The 23,531-nt window shown below is 33.1% G+C and overlaps 2 protein-coding genes across 30 annotated transcripts in view; both read right to left on the reverse strand.

Annotated features, from left to right (window-relative positions):
- The window catches only part of LOC147839576 (uncharacterized), an 846,284-nt gene that overhangs the window by 74,558 nt on the left and 748,195 nt on the right, over positions 1-23,531 (reverse strand). The gene's annotated exons all lie outside the window — the stretch shown is intronic.
- phactr4a (phosphatase and actin regulator 4a) overlaps positions 4,042-23,531 on the reverse strand; it is an 87,349-nt gene continuing 67,859 nt past the window's right edge. For 8 of the 29 annotated variants that reach the window (XM_087294861.1, XM_087294857.1, XM_087294860.1 and 5 more), the window contains 8 exons: positions 15,201-15,711; positions 13,164-13,414; positions 11,663-11,819; positions 11,529-11,584; positions 11,351-11,412; positions 9,051-9,188; positions 8,669-8,745; positions 4,042-6,043 (listed from right to left, as the gene is read on the reverse strand). In XM_087294861.1, coding sequence (XP_087150987.1) covers positions 6,028-6,043; positions 8,669-8,745; positions 9,051-9,188; positions 11,351-11,412; positions 11,529-11,584; positions 11,663-11,819; positions 13,164-13,414; positions 15,201-15,711 — 1,268 coding nt within the window. In that variant the 3' untranslated portion in view covers positions 4,042-6,027. Of the gene's footprint in view, positions 6,044-8,668; positions 8,746-9,050; positions 9,189-11,350; positions 11,413-11,528; positions 11,585-11,662; positions 11,820-13,163; positions 13,415-15,200; positions 16,338-16,538; positions 17,418-23,531 lie in introns of those variants that run through there. The other 21 variants (XM_087294852.1, XM_087294848.1, XM_087294851.1 and 18 more) reach the window with 9 other exon arrangements.

Here is a 23,531-nt window from a genome sequence, read left to right on the forward strand (position 1 = left end):
GCATGAGAAATAAAATAAAATTTAATAAAATTGGATTTTGATTTTTGGATATCGACTTTGGGAAACACTGACCTAGAATACAAAATAGCTTTTGATTTTGATTCAATTCAATGATTTATGCTAAGCTAAAGGTGCTCCCAACTGCCCCATATATCAGCTGAATATAAAATAAATAAAAAAAAAAATGAAATGATAATTTTTGTTCACCATTGGGTTGGTCCAGGCTTCTCAAAATGTTATATTTAAAACAATTAGTAATAAATACGAATGTGTTTAATACTGAAGTAGTGGATCATGTTATCCTAAGACTTGTTTATAATCAAGATGAAAAAAAATATGAAATCCCTTTACTCACTTGAATTCTCGGCCCTGATAAAACCACCATTAAACCTTAAACCATTGGTGTGAAAGGGCCATAGCATTGGGAACTGGGTGAAAAAGGCAGATAAAAGCTGAAAGAGACGCAGGCTGCAGTGCTGGAAGTGAAGAGGCTTGGAGAGCTGCGGAAAACCATGAAAAATTCATGAAACAGAAAAACTTCAAAATGTCATGATAGGTGGGCTGGTCATAAACATATCAATAAGACAGCCACAATGACATTTCCCCTCGCATGCTTATTAATTAACATTTCAAAAGCTTTTGAGCGCTCGTACTGTAAAAAAAAAAAAAAAAAATAGATTTAACTCCACATGAAACCACACAGAAAGCTGATATTGCACGATTTCAACACAAAATGCTACAATAACAGGGTAAAAAGAGATCACAACTGTATGGCTAAAACATAAAATTTGAATCTCATAATTCATTAGGAGAAAGTCTTGATTAAGTGTGGAAGGATGCAGAAAACAGAAGATGTACAGTATATTTATTTTCAACAAGTCTATAGTGCCCTCTAAAGGCCTCAAGTCAATGCTGCATACTTTACCTTTTAGAATAGCGTAAAAATAAAGTGGCACATGCTGGGTGATGTCTTAGATATAGCAATTCCACACTGCATGCTAAAAACAGTATTTGTCACCATGACTAAACATCTTATGCTTCGACATGTATCTTAAATGGCTCACATATAAATATATGCAGTACTGCAATGAAAAATTACCCAACAATCTAACGACAACTGATTAGGAACAAGCATAAACAACGATTGTTCTACCTGTTAACTTTTGCTGCCACAAGTACAATTTAAGTTCAATGGATTCATAAGGTTAATTTGATTCAGCTTAAAAATTAAGACAACTAAGAGTTTTTTGCAGTGTAGTAAGAACATTTTGATTTCATTGATCAGTGATAAACCAACTTCCATTAAATATAATGACATTCAATTATTCAATAGACTATTCCACTGGAACATGTAACATGTCTTAGCCACTTTACAACTGATCATTTACTTGCACATGGTCACCATATTTGGACAATATAAACCTTGAGACTGGCATTTTGAGATTCGGAATGAGAGAATGTCCTTATAGTTTTCACCAAACTTCTTCCTGGCCCTGCCATATTGTGTGGGTTTTGAGCACAATGTTTTATGGCTTTTGCCATATGTATATTCCTGTTGTCAGGCATTTCATGTTTTGTTCGGTTTGTTGTGTACTGTATGTCTAAAAAGAAAAACACATTATAATAAAAAATAAAAAAATAAAAAAATCTAATGACATCAAAAATATAAACATTGTATTTTTGATGTGTTTGGTGGTGTTAATGAACACTTTAATTAGTATATGAGGCATCCATTGAATATTTCCATGCGTAATTACCCAGGCTATCTAAAACGCACAGTGGCTATAAATAGTCTACACAACCCTTTTAAAATGCAAGGTTTCTGTGTTGTAAAAAAATGAAACTACAGTAAATCATTTTAGAACTTTTTCCACCTTTAATGTCAACTATAACCTGTACATTTGCAAGAAAAACAAACTTAAATATTTTAAGTGCAGGCAACTCAAATACAGTTGCATATGTATGCACACCCTTTTATAACTGGGCACATGGCTGTTTAAAATTAAACAATCACATTCAAACTCATTTTAAATAGGAGTCTTTAATTAACCCAGAATAAAATTCAGCTGTTTCCTGACATTTTCCTAGTTGCACCTTACAGTGAAAGTCATGGTCTGCAGAGAGTTTCCAAAGCGTCAGAGGGGTCTCATTGTTCAAATGTATCAGTCAGGAGAAGGCTACAAAAATTTTTTCCAAGGCATGGATATATTATGGAACACAGTGAAGACCATCTTCATCAAGTGGAGAGAATATGGTGCAACAGCGTCATTTCCAAGACCTGGACGTCCCTCTAATATTAATGAAAAGATAAAACTGATCAGGGAGGCTTCGAAACCCACAGTAACATTAAAGGGGTGGTCCAGAGTGTATTTTTAAGGCTTGAGATGCAAAGCAAAGTGTGCTCATGCTCAGGCACGTGCACACATAGGGCTCAGCCTGTGCAGTGCACATGGCCTTTTTAGTCTTGGATAGAAAGTGCCCTTTCAAAATGTTCTGAAGTGCCCCTATGACAAAAACCGTCAACGCACATTATTTTTGATATATATTTGATTATATTCAGCTACTTAGCTAACATGAAAACAACTGTCATATTTCCTAGTTCCTCTGGAAGCCTACCCTTAAGAGGCATTCATTGCTGAGCAAACATAACTTGCTGTGATTTGTGGATCAGCTCAACGTGACCAGGAAGCACCACACCTCTACTAGCATGCATTTTGCCTGTGTAAAGACCGTCAGTCAGTGTAACGAGTTGTAAAAGTTTGAGCCTAAATTCGACTGAGACATCATTTGGAAGCCCAAATACAGAAACAGAAGAAGCTGTTAAAATAGCAGCGTTTGGAAGCCATTTTAACTTTTTCTGCTATAACATTACAGCGCCTTAAGCCACGCCCCTACAATCAGTAGGGTGTGTGCGCATAACCTGTTGAGTTTATGACATATTTGAAATCAAATTTCGTTCACTGTAGGCTTTGCTAAGCAAACTGTGTAAAAGCCAAGGTCTCCCTTTGCATTGAGCTTTAAGCGCATTCCATTCAGAGATGCTGTTTATGTTCACACAGCTACATTACACATCGGTTAAATTTAAAGTATGATACTGTACTGGACCACCCCTTTAAAAGTATTGACTGTGTAATACATGTGACAACAATCTCTTGTATTCTACATCTGTCTGGGTTATGGCATAGGGTGGCAAGATGGCAGCCTTTTTACAAAGAATATCCAGACCCAGTTCAATTTTCCCTAGAGCACGAGGGAAAATGTGTTATGGTCAGAGGAAACCAATGTTGGACTTTTTGGTCATAGTTTCAAAAGGTATGTTTGGTGCAAAAACAACATTGCACATCACCAAAGAAACACCATACCCACAGTGAAGCATGGTGGTGGCAGGATCATGCTTTGGGGTCGCTTTTCTTCAGTTAGAGCTGGAGTCTTAGTAAAGGTGGAAGGAAATATGAACAATGCTAAATACCAGTTAATACTAGAAGAAAACCTTCAGGCTTCTGCTAGGAAGTTGATGATAGAAGAACTTCATCTTTTAGCATGATAGCGACACAAAGTACACATGAATATCAACAAAGGAATGGCTTAACTAGAAGAAAATTCAAGTTTTGGAATGGCCCAGCCAGAGTCCAGATGTAAACCCTATTGAAAATCTGTGGGGTGATTTGAAGAGGACTGTCCACAGGAGATGTCCTCGCAATGTGACAAATTTGAAGCATTTTTGAGAAGAAGAGTGGGCAAATATTTCCTAGTCAAGATGTGCCGTGCTGATAGACTCAAAAAGACTGTACCTAAAAAGACGTGAGTGCTGTAGAAAAATGTAATGATGCTTCAAGTTCAACAAAGTATTACTTTAAAGGTGAGCACACTTATGCAACCACGTTTTTTCATTTTTAGTTCCCCACACCTAAAATTAAAAGTTTGTTTTTTAGGCAGTTGTACAAGTTACAGTTTACATTAAAGGTGGAAAATATAAGTACATACTGTATAAGTAACAACAAAGAATACTCACAGACTTAAATTAATGGTGATGTACACAAATTACTTGAAAGTCCTTTTTATTATATCTTTACATAAAAAAGTATCAATACAGCTGTTCTGTACCGAATCATTGTCTCACATGTAGTCATACTGTTTGCATTTCATAAAACAGCATAGTGTAATACTATAATTAAAACAAATTTCTGGTGTCACGAAGACAAGATATACAATATAATGAATCTACAGCATGTCTCTATACAGTGCACAGGCCCTCTAGAGGCCCACTAAATAAAGTGTACCATAAAACCAGCAGTGATGTGAAAATTAGTTTGTGGTTATCTTACCACATAAAAAAAATGCACCAAGATTTTTTTTTTTTTTACAATGACTCCATGATGTAACATCAACCATTTTGTTTGTAATTGTTCAATGTACAGTCGACTATATCACACAGAGCAGAATCTCATGAAGCACGTCATCATTTCCCTCCCTTCCCCAAAATAAAAAAAAGTGTTTGTCTGAAGAAAATGAAGCATTAGGATCATTAAAAAAGTTTGGCATTGTGGAAAAAAATATTCTAGAAATATGAAAAAAAAAAAAAAAAAAACTCCAGTAATATGATAAAAAGTCACATTAATTATGGTCACATGTGAAAACAATTTATTTTTATGCCGCTTTTAATGCAAAGTTATCTAGGAAATATTTCTATTACAGGATTTTCACTGTAATAAAGTAAATAAAATATATAGAAACAACTTTATAGAACGATACACACTAAAGTTAAACATCACACATTATAATAAGAACTCACATTTTAATATTACAAATATACTACCACAAAGCTGAAGTAATATCTTAGTAGTTTAGAGCAGGGGTGTCCAAACTCAGTCCTGGAGGGCCGGTGTCCTGCAAAGTTTAGTTCCAACCCCAATCAGACCTACCTGAGCTTGCTAATTAAGCTCTTCCTAGGCTTTCTAAAACATTAATTCCTGGATTCCTTGATTAATTCCTGGATTCCTCAAACTCAATTCCTGGAGCACCGCAGCTCTGCATAGCTTAGCTCTAAACAACTCCAACTCACACCTGCTTAATAGTAGTAGTCTAGTAGTCATGAACACTTTGATTAGTTGTGTTTGATTAGGGAAAACTGTGCAGAGTTGTGGCCCTCCAGGAATTGAGTTTGAGACCTATGTTCTAGAAACATCCGTGCAGGTGTTTGAAGCAAGTTGGAGCTAAAAGCTGTAGGACATCGGCCCTCCAGGATCGAGTTTGGGCACCTCTGGTTTGAAGGCTAAATTTTCTTCATGCCAAACCCTTTTTCATTTGCTTTTTAAATTATTATTTTTAATTTGCATAATATAAGTTGTGTTTTTGTAGGATTCACCTTGTAATATCTAATGTGAAGTGCTGTGTTGTTTAAAAAAATAGGATATTATTAAAGAAGGTGGAGACTCTATGCGAAACAGTAAAAATGACAGTCATATACAGTAAAATGCACTTATAGAGAAAGTTACACCATGTGCTGTCGTCCTGAGAATGTCAAAAGGTGTGCTTACAGATCAACACACATTTAAAGTGAGAAACAGTGTTTTTATGCATCTTCTGTCTTACTCTAAGGTCAAGGTAAAAAAAAAAAGTACCAGTGTTAAGGCATAAATGGACAGCATATCATTAAACACACATTATTATTATTAAAAATATTATTATTGATGGTACGCAAGCTTTTCTTGATCACAGAAGTATGTGTACCATGAAGACTATTAAAATACCCCAATACAGTCTTGTGTCCCTCTTTCCCTACAATACTCCACCAACAATGTGATCTGGCTGTGGGCATCATGGGAAGTGGCACTCCAAACCTGCTCCCCAAAGTGTCGGAAGACTAAAGTGTGAAGTACCAGGATACTTTACAAACCCTCATCATCACTTCTTCTTCCTTCTGCTCTTCAGTATGTGCTGGAGGATCATGAGAAACAGGATGCTTTTAGCTGCAGTTATAGGGGTAGTTTTTAAATCGGTCCAGAGCTTACTCTTTGGGGATGATGGTTATGGCCGATGAAACCTGCAAGAGAAGTGAAAGATGGTTTATTGTTATAAACATATAGATGAATCAAGTTAAAGTAAATGATCATAAACATTGTTTCATAAACTAAATAAATAAAATGATGAATCTTATAAATAAATGAAATAATGCATGATTAAATAATTAAATAATAAATAAATATATTATTTAATGAAAAAATTAATAAAATATTTTTCTGACTTGCCATTTAATGGCCACCTTTTAAACAACTACATGAACTTTCAAGAAAATTAATAGTTATATTGAGCAATGATGCATTGATTAATAAATAAAATGTTTTAAAAGAGATAACAGACTGGATAAAAGACTGGAGCAATGTGACTATTTTGGTTTCTTGAAAATGCTATTTCCAGTGTTCAGTTAAAAACTTTTTAAGTCTTGCATTCATACAATTATGCGAACAAACTAAATATGTTTTTGAATTTGTTTTTAGCCAAGTGTATTTTGAATCTTCTGTTTACTGACACTCCTATGCCAATTGTACAGACCCTGTGGTGTTACATCCTTGCTTCTATTTGTAGACTTAATATTCAGTTTATTAAATGTATAACTTGCTTCATTTCAACTTTCTTATTTCTGTTTTATTAAAAACAATAGAAAATATAATTTTATGGAAATGTGCATATGGTTAGTGCTCTGTATTTGAACCTGTATTTACTTTGTAGCATGTTTGATTAATAATAATAATACTAAAAACAATGAATAATAATAATAATAATAATAATAATAATAATAATAATAATAACAATGTAAAATAAAAAATAAATATTATAAATGTAAATAAATGAATACATCTTACTTTTGAATGGACAAAAACCAAACTTGATTTAGGGTGGTTTCATTTATTTACTATTTAAAAATAACTACAAAATGTTGCTTCATATTAAATAATGTATATTATATTTTTACATTTTATAATTAACTTATCACTGTAAAAAAATGAATAAATAAATAAAAATCAATCCCATTTATAACAGAATGGAGTTACACTAGTCAAGCTGCAACAGTTTTTTTTTGCCTTGATTTGCTCGCCAAAGTTTTTGCATTGTTCTCTATCCGTTGAGCAACTGTATTTATACACTATTATTTACAAAATCAGATTCATTTACAGCATTAAATTGAAATGTTTATTTTCAGTTAGCTTTTTTTAGCTCAGGAATAAAACAAACAAACAAACAAAAGTATTGTAAAATGAAAAATTATGATCTCTGTTAAAGGCATTCGCCCCAACCCTCCCCACCATTCTCATACTCTTTTCATGTGGGAGGGTGGGCCAATTCAAAGTTTACTAGTGGTGTAACAGATCACAATTCTCACGGTTTTCAGATCACACTGCAGTTTTTAAGTCACAGATCGGACCATTTTTTGGATCAGCAATAAAGGGAGGAGATAAATGTCATTTGCTTGCAATTTATACAAAAATATTACAGCAAAAATGATTGGTTTTACCAAACAGAACTTAATAAAAATAAAAATCAAGAAAGAACCAGATGTTAAAAACATACTTAATATGAAAAATAATCTTTGCTACTGTGGCTGATAATGCGTAATATAGAAATTGTACATCTTGTACAAAAAATCATGTTTATTTTCAATTAATGATTCAACAATTTACACATATACCGTCATGATTGATTATAGGTGGATCATTTTTAAAACCTTATTTAGTGACATAACGGATGGTTGGTTTGGATGGTTGTTTGTCAGCATGTTGGTTATACAATGAAGTTGCTACAATATTCACCAGTGTCAAGTTCCATAAAACTGTGATTTTAATCTTTACCATAAACATCAGTGTTTATATCTGAACTATAAACTGTTCTTCCAGTACTTCTGTATCATTTAATTGTTTGTAAATACTGAAAAAGTGTAAAAACTGAATCTCTCTCGATCAAACGCAGATTTGAAAGCAGCACTTTGAATCTTCAATTAAGAAACATATGCAAATCATTATCATTTACCATTCATGAGGGTTTGAATTGAGATCACAATCTTTTTATGTTTAGTTCTGCAACTTTCACTGAATGCATCAATACAGGCTAAACAAACAGTGACAGAAAACACCTTTAATTAATAACCAAGCATTTAGGTCTCACCATAACTTTTTCCATCATCATTATATTTTAAAGAAAAGCCAAAATTCTTTCACACATGTGATTTGAATAACGCGGGAGGCAATCTCTCTGCAGTTGTTATGAATGTTGGATTAACCTACAAGTTAACAAGTTAACAAAAAAGTTATTAATCCGCAGGTCATGTGCATTCCGAACTGTGGGTTGTGATCCGTACAGTTCACAGACCAACGATTATCTGTTACAGCCCTAAAGGCCAACTTTGGCCCACGAGCCCTAGTTTGGACATCTCTGCTGTAGAAAATCTACATAAGGTGTTAAGATACAAAATCTGAATTAATAACTTAATTCTTAGTCAGTTTATCAGATTAGTAATGGTTACATTTACTGGAGATTTGTTTTTGGCAACTGGAAAAGGGAGTTTAGAAAATAACGATGACAAATCTGACACGATTATAGTTAATAACACAACATACTTATGAATGTAAGAAAGAGATTTATTCCAATTAAGAAAGCTTTAAAAGTGTCAGACCTGGTGAATATCCTGCTTTCCTCGTGAACTTCCATTTCTGAGCTTTTGAACTCATTCAGCTCTTTTCTTATGGCCGCCTGGAGGAGAACAAAGAACAAAAGGTGAAATAGGAAGAACTACCCTGAAAGCTCAGAACATCTGCTGGTGTTGAGTTCAACTGTAACGTTGATAGCATGTCTAATCTACATATAAAACTTCCAAAACTCTCTCTTTTGTCTATTTAAATGAGATTTGCCTAACTTTTTCTTTGCTAAAGTACAGACATGTTCAATTACGTGCAAATGTTTTTATGTAACTCTCTCCAGTTTACATAAGAAAGCATTTGAATGCTGGTATATCGGTCACCACTAGGGGTCAGATGAGACCAATGATTGACTCAGACCTTGTCAGCAGGTGTGAGTTTGGTCCAGGGTTTGTCTGCGCGCCGGTCATAGTCTTGAGCATGAGTGGACTCCACATACTCGTGAAAGCGCAGAATTTTTCTGGCCTGCAGGTCAGCTATTGTGGGCCTCTGAGACAACTGCGTACAAAAAAACACAACAACTTTCACGTTTTGCAGGATTACAACCACAAATGACACATTTTGAAGCTTGAATGCTGCATGAATATCATGAGGCTCAGAGGGCTGTATTTGGGGACCACTATTACACTGATAGTTCAGAAGTGAGCAAGCTACAAATGTCAATAATAGGTTTAGATGTTTCAGTTTGGATTGCATTTCAGATCTATAACTGAAATATAATGGGGATTTTTGATGCATGTTTGGAAACTAAACTAAAATGATTTATCTTACTCGAGTTACATTTAATTATAGTTTTACGTTATTGCTGATTACCAATTCTGTTACTATACATGGAAGAGTTTTAAATTACCATTTAAATAATTGGGATTAGTACAATTTTTGTGTAGACCCAGGTAGAACTATTTGTCAAGCATTTATTAATCATAACAGACTGCTACAAAATGGATCTGTTTATTGTATAAAGGCGTGTGAGCATACGTACAATGATAACTTGTACTTTTACAAACAACAAATACAAGAATGCATTGTTTGTACATTATTGTATACATTTGTATACAATATAATTGCATACAATTGAATACATAGTTTGTTAATGCTAGTTAATACAACATCAAAAATGAAAAATAGAATCTGGTTGTAAAGTGTTCCTATCCTTCTATTCAGTGAGGATACAGTAACTAGTTAAAAAAATTAAGTAAAGGCACTTAGTGTTTTGTATTCAAAGTATAACTTTAAGTATTTTTTTTTAATGAATTGACATCAATCACTCATTTAAATTTTGTGTAAGACAAAGTGAATCTGACATCAAGCAAGTTGTCATTTCACTGTCTCCCACTGCCTGGTCACTGCTCAAGAAAATGAGTTTCTTATCCTTTTAAATGTCTTAAATATTTCATTGGTTACTTATAATGCTGATTTTGGAGCAAAAATTATTATAATATTTGGAGAAAGAATGCAAGTCGATTTCTAGAACTGTACTTAATAAGCTTTAGTTAGGTTGCAGGCAGACACGGGTACCAAAACCTGGTAATAAGTCCAGTGGTTAAATTATTATAGTAGCATGCACTTTAAACATAAGCTATGAGGTTATTAATTTTGATTCTGTCCTGGAAAATTCCTCTCCCCAGATCTGCATGTGAAACTGAGGCAGTGCTTATATCGGTGCATGTTATATCATTGTTTATCAGTATTGTACGTTCTGTGCTGCATCATTATCAGTGTTTGGAGATTTTAGCTGTTTTGATTACATACAGTAAACTGTAAGCCAAGCTTATTTCCATCAAGTGGCATGAAATTTGACAGTTGCAAAGTTAGTGACCTGAAAAAGTTACACCATGTATATAAATGTAAAAGCTCAATAAAATTTTAAGGATATTGCTTCCAGTATAAAAAAAAAAAGGTTTCGATATAAGTGTGCGCACTTTTTTTTGTATTTTTTTTGCTTTTTATTAAATTCAACTATCAATATCAGTAAAAATGGCTAAAGTAAAAAAAAATAAAAAGTTGAAAATAAAATAAATCAGTTATTAAAAATGTTTTATTAAAACCAAAGAAATCTCCTCTCTGTTAAACAAAAATTGGGGAAAATGTAAATAGGGGGGCTAATAATTCGGATCATAACTGTATATATGTCATGAAATATATGCCATTTATTTTACCGGGTTACTTAGAAATAATTATTTACATTTAGTTAAAAAGAATTAAAAATCCTAAAGGTTTTTGACAGGCTGATTGGGCAGGCTTTTGTTTTTTCAATATATGTTTAATGTAAGAAATGTTGTGTATCATGTTTAATTAACTGTTAAATTTTATTTGATGAAGATAGAAAAAAGAAAATTGGCTAAAACATATTCATCAATAAATTAATAAATATTTCAACCATTGGCTGCCCTGAAATCTAAATATTGCCATGAGCCAGAAAAAAAAAAAAACACCATTGGTCGACCACTAATTTTAAGGCATGCTGTTTTAAATTTGTATTCATCAAAAACGCTTCCAGTTTTTGCAACTCATTAAGTATAGTGACCATTTTAACAAATAAAAATTAGCTGTTGGAGAAATGTTAAAAGGATGATCAAGAAATACAGCAAATGCTAAAAACAAGTGTTCAATTTATCCATTACAGAAAAAATAAATGTAATAAATGTGTGCCGTCAAACCTTTCTGGTCAGCCTGCGTTTAATTTCACTTCTTTCTGCCCGCCGGACTTCTTCATTCTTAGCTAAAACAGAAGAGCATTCAAAAAGATATTCAAGGAATTTTTTTTGGAAGCATCAGTAAATTGAGACTACAAATAAGTTAAGTGGAGAACTAGTGAAAAGGAATTGCAACACTGACCTAGTAGGATGTTTCTCTGCTCCAGTTCTTGAGCGGTGGGCCTCTGACTCAACCTCCTAAAAGAGCAAAATGCAAGCAGTGTCAGTGCTGAAAGGACAAAGATCACCTAAAAAGCCCTCTGAACACACACAGACCTTGTGAGGGCGGTGCCGATCTTGTTTCGGACAGCTTCCCACTGCTCTTTGTTGTTCCAGGTGCTGCTGTCCTCCTCCTGTGATTTCTCTTTCTCCTGTTGACGCTCCAGCTTCAGTGCCAGAGTGTCCTTCCGCTTCACACGACTCGCAAGACCACCTGACAAGATGCATTCAGATTTCTCATTTGATGTTTTCACAAACTGTATAGATTCTAGCACATGGAAGGTTAAAGTCTTCTAATAATTCAAGGGGGCTAATAATTCTGACTTTAACTATATATATATATATATATATATATATATATATATATATATATATATATATATGAAAGTACATTTAAGACTTGCATTCTTTTTTTATGATGAAGAAAAGCGCAATCAGGGCATGAATTAAACACATTGAAAGAAGCTCAATATATCAGTATTAATTGTACAAGTCTAGGGTAAAGATATTTTGCATTAAAAACACTAACAAATTTGGAAATTCAACGTCCAATGCATTTCCATTATGTATGAATGAATGGATGAATAATGATTAAATAAATGAATCAACTAAATATTCCATTAATTATCTCATTTATTATCTTCCTTAATTCTGACTTGTCTTTTAGTCTAAAGATTCTTAAATCAGTGTACATTTACTTTTGAATGCATTGAAAATGACAATACATGTAAAACTGACTGACTGTTTATAAATAAACAAAAAACATCTTAGAAATAAATCAACTTAATTCAAAGTGAAAAAAATTTCATATACCACTGGACCTACATTTTCAATGATTTAAGTTCATAATTGTTCATATAGTGTTCAAATGTGTTTAAGTAAATGAATAAAACAGTGCAGCTTAATATTTTTTAGAATTATCTGATAAAGTCCAAAAGAACATTTATCTAAAATTGAAATATGTAAAAAAAAAAAAAAAAAAGTTTTCCATTATATTTGATCTATATAATGCATGTTTGTTAAAAAAACAAAATAGTTACAGCTAATTCTGCTCACCAAGGCTGCATTTATTTATTCAAAAATACAGCACAAATTGTACAATTGTGAAATGTTATTTCATCATAAAATAATGTAGTTCAAATAGATTTAGTTTATAGATTATAGATATAGTTATAGATCGATAGATTAGTTATAGATAGTTTATAGATTGATTTAATCGTTTATTCCAGTGAATTTCTGATTTTTATTATTATTAATGATAATAGTAATAAAAGCAATAATGACTGGAGTAATCATTTCATTTGAAACTACATACAAAAAAATACATACAATTATAATACATATTTAACAGTTTAGCTTTTTTATTACATCTAATAAATGCTGCCTTGATAAACAGAATTATTTTTATTAAAAAATAATAAATAAAAAAAAAAAAATAAAAAAAAATAAAAAAACTGACCCCAAACTTATGACCGGTAGTGTATATACAAAAAAATAAAAGAATATAGGTTATTCCAAAATAACTGTCAAACTGCTATTCAGAATTAAATTATCATACTTTTGGGAACATCCTCTTCATCATCATCTTCCTCATTGTCATCTCTATATTTGATGGATTGATCTGAATCACTCTCGTCCTCCTCCTCTTCACTTGATTCAGATCCTGCATCCTCAGGAATGACAGCGACTTGTGGGTCTTCAACAAGGCCTCGGCGGCTGCGTGGTTCCAGCTCTGGCTTTTGTGTCGGCCGAGGGCCCGCTCGCAGCTTCTGCAGCTCTTCTTCCATGTCAAAATCATCATCCTCAGGCCTGAATAACATAACATCACAGTGAGCATGTGAATGATATGGGGCTGTGTCTATATTTCTTTACCACACAACACATAGCAAGCATGAAACCTGATAGTGTTGTATAGATGTAGCATAACTAGCACAGTTTAAAGGTTGTGAACCAACCAAAAAGTTTGAATGCACACGAAAGCCTACAGCCAACAACCAACTAGTTCACTTGCATTAGTAAAATCATTTTCATCATCAACAGGTGGCGTTATGGTCTATAAACATCATCCAAAAAGGGAAACCTTGAAACTACAGATGCTTCCAGCAGGAAAAAAAATTGAAGACTTTTTTTTTTACAATCTAAAACAAATAAAACCTTTTTTTGGATATTATGTGAATATTTTTAAATAATACAATACAAATTTCTTGATAAATGCCATCAGAAGAGGGAAAAAAAGTTGGCCAAAATGTCCATTTACATACAAAATCACTTTGGCTGTTTTCAAAATCAACCCCTACACCCTCATTCATGATTCTCACATTAGTCCACTATTATAGTCCACGTAAAAGAGTGAATAAAAGCAAGTGAGTGCACTCAGAATGCCATTTTGTTTGTTGATTTGCAGGTTGATAAAGTTCTAGGTCAGACCCTGTGATAGTTATTCAACACTTCAGGTAAAGAAACAAAGTATTTGGATTTTTGCCATGTGTTCAAAGGTAAATGGGATACAAGCACAACTAGAGTTGTCTAGCCAATGATGAACTTCCGGTGAAAGCTTGTGACCATTTTAAATTTCATAAGGCTCCTTTTACAGCATCAATGTTTTAACGTAATTACAATACATTCAGTTAAATAGACTTAAGCATTCATTTGGTTGTTAAAGCGTAAAAAGAGACCATTCAAACACTGGTGCCGTCATTAGCAGAAGGCTAGCGCAGAAATTCAATTGAAAATACTGGAGTAAAATTTATTTAAATATTTTAAAGACATGGAGAGGAAAAAAGTTATTTATTGCAGCACTTTTTGTTTATTCTGATACCCACTTAATACCGTATTTCAGCCAGGCAGTGACGATTGCTGTTTTTTTTTTTTTAAAGAAATCAGATCTTAAACATGCCAATTTTGTATGGGATGAAAATTAACCGGAGGCCCTGGGGCTGGCTTACTAAAATTAAAGGTCTGTGTGCATATACCCCATTGAACATTTAAATAACTTATTTAGAAAAACAGGACGCATTAATGCCACACTTTGCTCCGCAAGTCTATCGGAGACATTCATATATACTCCTAGTAAATCGAATAAATGTTGGAGGCATACTCGGTACATAAACGCACTTAATCACCCTTAAGCTGTGTTTATTTGAGGGAGTGCAAGAAAATCTGTACTTGAGCAGCCTATACTTGAGGGCGCACAAGAAGTTTTGTGCACGAGCAGAGGAAATCGGCGCGCAAGCAGAGATTGACATGCTCGTAGGCTTTTACATAAATGCGATCTCGCCAACGACATTTGTCAATGAAATAATGCCACATGTAGTGGTAGATCTGTGTAAAATGCCCAACAGAGTCTGCTGCCACAGCTGGAAAAAATCCTAGAGCAAACACTGGTGTGTATATACAGTAGAGTATACATCAGGGGTGGACCACTTTAATCCTGAGAAGCCACAGTTCCCAGTGACTCCAAACTAGAACATCTCAGTATATATAAAATATATAGCATAACATTAACTTACACTCTTACCTAGGATGGAAATCAGTTACAAGCAGTAATAGTACAAGGCCAGAAGACATTCTAAGATAAAGAAATATAAACACTCACAGTCGCAGAGGTTCAATGGTGACTGGAAGCGAGTATCGCCCTCCTCCTAAGGCCTCATTGATTAAGTCTGGAGGTGTTTCAAAGAGAAGCGAGTGTGCTCGCTGGGAACCTTCTGGGTTGGGATGGACTGGGCCTGGACTGTTCAAAGCTCTCTGGATGCGTATATGTAAAGGTAGAGGTGGTGGTTGAGAAGGTGGTTCTGTGGTGGGGCTGGGTGGGTCTACACGGATCACTTCATGGGGTTGGTGGGCACGAGGAGGGGATGGTGGGATATGGGGTGGCGGAGGAGAGAACCCTCCAGAGTTTGAGTTTTTGCTGTCATCTGATTGGGTAGAGGGTGGAGCAGATATTGGTGCAGCGGCTGGGATTGGAACAGAGGTGGGGGCAGGGGGCGGAGGCTCAGGCAGATTGGCTGAAGAGTCGCCTGAGTTACGTTTGGTCACTGGAGTATTCCTCTTTGGGGGAATGGGAGGAGATCGCTTGACTGGGACCGGGACTTGAGAGGGATCCACTGTGGAAAAAAAAGCAAAATCAGTTTTCCAGATAAAACAGGGTTCAAGAACACATAGTAATAACTATTTAATCTGTATGAAGGCGACAAGCTATGATGTTATCAGCCAAGACATTGATTTGCATGCCATGAAATTATTCAAACTGGTATTAGTACATGATGGGGTGGGGTAATATATATTGGGATTTGGGAGGGAAGATAAAAGTTTCTACAATAATTCAGTTAAAAAATATGCAAATCTATAGTTTATGAACACAAGTTAAAAAACTTTTTTTTAACAAGAGGTGATCCAGAACCCTTTCTGAATGTTAACACAAGGTTCTAGTTAACGTCAAAGCAAAGGCCAATTCACACCAAAAACAAACAGTAAAGACAGCAATGATTTGGCGTAATAATAAATAATCATTCACATTTTATGACAACAAAGAAGTCCTCAACACTGCCACTGCTACAGTAGAAAGGAATGATCACTGAATTCCAGATTTTTTTTCAGCTAATAAACAATATAATCAATGCCAATTAGAATCCACTGGTTGAGCTCAACCACATATAGTGAAAGATGAAAAACTGCAATGCAAGAAACACTCTAAGAAATAAAGGAACGTGAGCTGTCACTGGGGTGGTACCTTTTCAAAAGGTACACATTTGTACTTAAAGGGTACATATTAGTACCTTAAAGGTATATTTTAGTACCTAAAATTTTTAAGAGGGACACTTTTGTACTTTTTAGATAATAATATATATCCTATTATTATGGACATTTTAGGTAAAAATTTGTACCTTTAAAAAAGGTACCACTCCAGTGACAGCTCACTTAACTTTATTACTAAAAGTATATAGTCTATTGGTGGTTCCACTAATCCAAGGATAATTCTAGGTGCAAACAGCCTTAAACATTCAACTTCAATGGCATATTTTCTCCAACAGGCTGACTACAGTTAATGACAGAGCAACAGCTACGAAGAGCTTTCTGTGCACATTAGTTAAAAGTGAACATGAAATCTAAGCTGACCCTACTTAGCTTCTTACTACTGTACATGTTCTTTGCTCATAACTAATCAACATACTGTAAAGGCTAATAGCACAGACATGTGAAGAGAAAAACTCTTTAGTTCTGAGACACTGCATTTTAATTATGCACTTCCTAGGAAGCTTGCCAACTTGGCTAAACTATTGTGTGTTTCTGTGCTAAATCTCAAAGATCTTGACCTATTGTGGCTTCATACTGAATGCCAAAAACAACAAACACTTGGCACTGCCACTCCCTCCAACCTCAGTGTTTGCTGATGAGTGATCCTCATTGACATTCTACAAGAGGGCGAAACATTAGCATAAAAGTGCATTTGCACTGTCTACCAGATTAATCCTGAACTAAATCCAAAAAAAATAAATAGCACATCTTTTGCACAGAATGAAGGGAATGCAATTGATTTGTTCTCAGTAATCACAGTGATTTGGAGAGGGATTGTGGAGATATTGAGTATGGGTGTGAAAACAAGCATGACTCTGTGAGAATATTAGAACATTAGGACATGCATGCCAGCTGGTGATGGATGGGACGGCACCAGGGGTACCTGGGCGGAGCTGAGCGCCCCTTTGGCTGAGGTAGGTGGGCAGGGAGAGATAGACTCCAGACCCTGCCTGCTGTCTCCAGCTTTTCCAGTACTGAGGAGGTGGAGATTTGTGATATCTTTGCAACGTTGAAGCTTTGGAGTGGATGAAGGGAAATATGTTTTTAGCATCTCACACAACACTTACTAACATTTTTGGATGCTGCTTTAGCTTAACAGGTGATCGTTTGAGTGCTTAAAGAAATTGTTTTTTTTTTCACATCCAAAACATAAGACTCATTGAAGACAAAGACACTTTTAATTGAGTCTTATATTCACATATAAACACTGATAGACACACAAGGATAGAGTACTTTCAATATGGTAAGTGTTGGTAAATAAAAATACAGTATACTCAAATATTCCTATTATTTGTGCAAGAAATGCATGTTTGCCAGTTTTAATCATTTTTGTGGAACTGACTTTGAATGGAGGTGGAGGAATACATACAGATTGTGTTTTGAAGATGAACAAAATTGAGGGTTAAGATCAATAATATAGAACAGTATTGGAGTTTTAAATGCGAGCAGCAGTGTTATTAGTACTCCAGAAAGTCACACTTCAACTTTTAAGATGCTGGATATTGTGCAACTAAGTGAGTTATTACATTGCTCTTTGGAATACTTGAGTCTGATTGGCCAATCAAGCAATTCTGTGGTATGTTTTCCATAGAAGCAACCAGTACATTCATATGCTCATTTAGACCCCTAAAGTCAGTGTAGTGTGCATGCAAATATCTTTTTATTTTTTATTTATTATTACTATTATTTAGTATTTATTAGTGAACTAATTAAAAACAAAACAATAGTGCTCAATTAATTAATTATATCATCTAGGCATTGCAAAATCGCTCATTCCAGATGAAGACAGTCACTTTGCTTCTCGTTTATAGTCATTTATAACATGAAAAATAAAATTAGATGTGATGTAATGAATGATCTTTGTACACTGCAAAAGAATATCATATTACAAACAGTGAAGAAATGTAACTTCAAATCAATATATCTTGTACTCATACATATTTATCTGGTAAAGTAAGTATTCATCTAGGTTAAACAGCTAGCAACTCTTTTCATTGTAGAAGCTGTTCATTGTACTTTGAGCTTATAAAATATTTTTAGCTGAAATTAATATTTTTCTACCAATTATTTACTTATGTGCAGGCTTGACAAAACAAATCCATGGTCTTTTCTGTGATATTAACAAACAAAAAATAAATAAATGAGCAAAACTTCCAAAAATGAAGCTACTAAAAACCAGTATATGTGAAATATTTAGACAAGCTGGTCACGTGTATATCACATGTATAAAAATCATTGCGGCTTCCATGCAAAATATAATGATGGTGGAAAAAGTTGTGGTGGGACCTAAATGCTTTCTTGGCTTAGTGTTAGTGTCTAAGGTAGGGTTTTCTGTCACTGTTTGTTTAGCCTGCATTAATGCATTCAGCGTAAAGCAGCACAATTGAACATTAAAAGGTTGTGATCTCAATTCAAACCGGTAAACATGAATAATAAATGATAATGATTTGCAAATAATTATTAATTGAAGCTTCAAAGTGCTGCTTTCAAATCTGCGTTTGATTGAAAGAGATTAAGTTTTTTTTACACTTTTTTTAGTTTTAGTTACAAACAATTCATAACATGGAAGTACTGGGAGAACAGTTTATAGTTTAGATATAAACACTTTTGCTTATGGTAAAGATTAAATTCTCTGTTTAACGGAACTTGAAGATGGTTAATGTTGTAGCAATTACATTGTGTAACCAGTGGGTGGTGACAAACAACTATCCAAATTATGTCCCTGAATATGTTTTATAATCAATCATGAAGGTTTATGTGTGAATTTTTGAGTCATTAATGGAAAATAACTATTATATGTTGTACAAGATGTTAAAATTCTATATAAAGCATTATCAGCAACAGTAGCAAAGCTATTTTTCGTATTTAATATTTTCCTTTTTTTCCAGATGGTTCTTTTAAAAAAAAAAAAAAGAAAATTAAATTACAGGTTCTAAGTTCTGTTTGTTTAAAAATAATGGCTTTTGCAGTAATAGTTTTGTATAAGTGAAAAGCAAATAAAATTTGTCTACTCCCTTTTTTACTGATTGTTCGATTCGTGACTCAAAAACCGTAATGTGATCTGAACCGTGAGATTTGTGATCAATTACAACACTAATAAATAACTAAATAAAAATTAAATAAATAAATGAATCATCCAATTCCAATTTAGATTTGATAAAAATTACTGCATTACAGTAAATTTGATATTTTCCATAGTGTCTCAATGGTTTCAAACTGAAATTGGATTGTCATAGTATAGTACATGTATCTGGACTAGCAACACCTATAAATAAATCCGGCTGGACAGGGTTGGCGTGTGCTGTGTTCCTGACACTTGGGCAGCTGCTGCCGGCCTTTCATACCACTGGGCCATGACATGTCTAAAGTTATCTTTCATCAATGACACTCTCGGTATTTCCTCTCTTTTTTTTAATTCAGCCTGCAGAATCTTCTGGAATAAACTAAAGAAAATCAACCGCAAATAAATAAACAAAAACAATAAAACAGTTAATGGAAGACTAGTCTTTTTTTCTTGTTGTGAAATTCAAAATGTTCCTTTAATATTGGTGGCCAACATAAAAATAAATAAATTATATATATATATATATATATATATATATATATATATATATATATATATATATATATATATATATATATATATATATATATATATATATATATATATTTTTTTTTTTTTTGTGTTTAGCAGAAGAAAAAAACTCATACATGCTTAAAAACGGTTTGGGTGAATAGAAATTGACTAGAATCCTAATTTTTGGGCAAACTTTTTGGCAAACAAACATAAAGGGTAGTCACCACAAATTAAATATACTTGAATTTACTCCAAAGCAGTTAGATTTTATTTTTAACACAATAATAGTTTTTTTTTTTTTTTTTTTTTTTTAAGAATGTTGGAAATCTGTAAACATTGATTTCCATAGAATTTGTTTTTCTGGAAGTCAATGGTTATATAATATATCCTCTATTGTGTTCATCAGAACAAAAACAAAAACACTTTAAGTGACATGAAACAAGTAAAGAGTGAGTAAATGATGACAGGAAATAACCCATAACAAACAAAAGCTCTAAACAATAATCACTTTTTTTTATGTTGCAAGCCAAATTATCATGTGAAAATGTTTTTTTTGTTTTTTAATAAATCCCCCAAGTCTTCAAGCAATAAGTGCTCTGATGAACAACCACTGCCAATAAACAAAATTCTAAACATTCTTAAAAGGCACTCTAAAAGTTTAAATAATAAGTAATTATCCACTGTATTTAAAGTGCACACAATATACAGTCTGCGTGTAAATGGTCACGTTTTTTTGAATTGTTGAATACCAAGTAAAAAAAATTTTATCTATGGGGAAAATATATTTGGGACCAAGGTGGCTAAAAAAAGTAGTAGTCACCAACTGTTCTCTATTGTAGTGATAACAAAAATGCTGAGGACAAAAGTACAGGGAGTTCTCTTGTCTGTGAGAGCAGACAGAGCATCAGCTGCTACAGAGAACAAACAGACACATTTCACACTCAAACACACTCGCATAAAAGCGCACGCATACACACCATCTTTTTTTTTCTCTCCCAACCCCTGCTTAATTTTAATAACTTGATTTATATGATTTGATGGGAAACGGCACAATTAAAACCTGTCAGACAAGATTGTGTTCCAGTGTAAGCTGTTTGAATTTCCTCAGAATCCCTGTATAATATTACAGACCAGTGTTATTATGCAGGGCCAGACAGAATCTGTTGACCATTTTTGCTATTTGTGTGCAGTATTTCGAACAAAATCTGTGAATTTATCTGCATAATTATTTTGAGAACATAATAACTAAAAACAAAACACATATGTACAGTTGAAGTCAGAATTATTGGCCCCTCTTTGATTTTTTTTCTTTTTTTAAATATTTCTCAAATGATGAACAGAGCAAAGAAATTTTCACAGTATGTCTAATAATATTTTTTTATTCTGGAGAAAGTCTTATTTGTTTTATTTAGACTAGAATAAAAACAGTTTTAAATTTTTTTAAACACCATTTTAAGTACAAAATCATCATCCCCCTTAAGCTCTCTCTCTCTATTTATATGTATATATATATATATATATATATATATATATATATATATATATATATATTTTTTTTTTTTGATAGTTTACAGAACAAATCATCATTATACAATGACCTGCCTAGGTAAACTGTATAGAAGTGTCTTGAAAAATATATAGTTAAATATTATTTATTAGATATTATTTATTAGTTATTAGAGACGAGTTACTAAAACAATTATGTTTAGAAATGTGTTGAAAAAAAATCTTCTCTCTGTTAAACAGAAATTGGGGAAAAAATAAACAGGGGAGCTAATAGTTCTGACTTCAACTGTATATCCGTTTTTTAAGTGGTGACGCATGTAATACTGTTTCCGGGTCCAAGCCGCCATTCATTTGAGTGGAGAAATCATTCGTTTATGATCACGTTTTATTCCTATCACACATTAAACTTAATTTTATATAAAATCATGGTGTACACCACAATCTCTGGGCTTGCTGCATAACAAATACCAAAATTGTAACAATTTATAAAAAATGAATCACTCTGTGGCCACTGGATATTAGGCATGGACATATATATATTGCAATTGTGATTTTCGAAAGTATTAAATCGCTTTGTAAACGTTTATCATTACCATTTCATGAGTCTCCCCATTCAGTTGAATAGAGCCCTTGGACCCGGAAGCCGCTTTGCCTGATGTCACATTTAACAACCGTATATGCATATACTTTTGTTTAACTTTAAGGTTTTGAAGGTTTTTTTTTTTTTTTTACAAATCCAAACATAACAAATAATGTCTCATAATGTATCTACAAAAAAAAATTTAAAAAAATTACAAACTGTACATAAATCATATTAACATTTGCATATTATTCAATATTACTCCAATTAACACAAACTGAATAAATATATACTTACATGCATCTACATAAATAAATGAATAGATTAGTAAATTAATTAATTTTAAAAAGTAAATAAATAAATCATAATACTATTTTAAAAATAAAATAATTACTAAATAGTAATACAAAATAAAACATTTTTAACTAATTAATTAATGGGCTCAAAAAATTAGCAGATTTCTTCCTGTATAGATTATGTGTATAAGCCTATATAAAGCTGCATAATAAAAAGTGTGAAAGAGCAGCAGCACAAACAGCAAAGAGACATGTCTATGCCTGCCCGTCTCGCTGGAACACTCATCTGTGTCTGTGCTTCAGAGATTTTCACACACCTGATTCACTACACACATATAGGCCTTTTCATTTGATTCTAATCACTGGGGAGACATCAAATTGTCTTCTACTATTTCCAGTTTCTGTTTGCTGTACTATACATTACAAATACACAAAGTCCATAGAAAATAAATAAATAAATAAATAAATAAATAAATAAATAAATAAATAAATAAAATTAAAAAGTATTACAAAAACAAAATGTAAGTAGTATATGTAAGTATCTACTATGAAGAAAATGACAAATATCATGTGTGGATAACTTTTGCTCATTATGTTAGGCTGATTCCAGCGTTATGGACGTGACATTTGCAGGAAAAAAATTAAACGTATATACTCGGAGAATGTATATGTTAACAGTATATTGAAATATCTGTTTATATTTTTATTACCCCTTAACCATGGAGTTTAGGCATCAAAAAAATACCAGTCTATGCAGGTGTTTTATATTTAAAATGACGGCAAAATGAATGCGTTACGGACGTGACAAAAAAAAGACATGAGTTTTGTGAGTTGACATACTTGGTTAAAATTCTGTGAATAAAAATACAGAAGCCAAAAATATATATAACAGTAAAAAGGATAAGGGTTGGCTCTGCATGGGACATTTATAATTCATTTTATTTAGTTTTTCATTTTTGCATTAATGAGGGAAAACTATCGTTACGGACGTGACTTGTCTTCGTTACGGACGTGACTGCTCTGAAATTGACAGTTGAAACATAATGAAAATCAGATAAATGCTTTCAAAACTTGACAAAAGACCTATTTGTGGATATCTGTTGGGTGTGTAAACCAATAAACTTTAACCTCTGAGACATCTGAATGGTAAGGTTGCACAATTAATCAAAC

The sequence above is a fragment of the Danio rerio genome, chromosome 19 (genome assembly GCF_052040795.2).
Source record: "Danio rerio strain M-AB ecotype USA chromosome 19, GRCz13ab, whole genome shotgun sequence".
Lineage (NCBI taxonomy): Eukaryota > Metazoa > Chordata > Actinopteri > Cypriniformes > Danionidae > Danio > Danio rerio.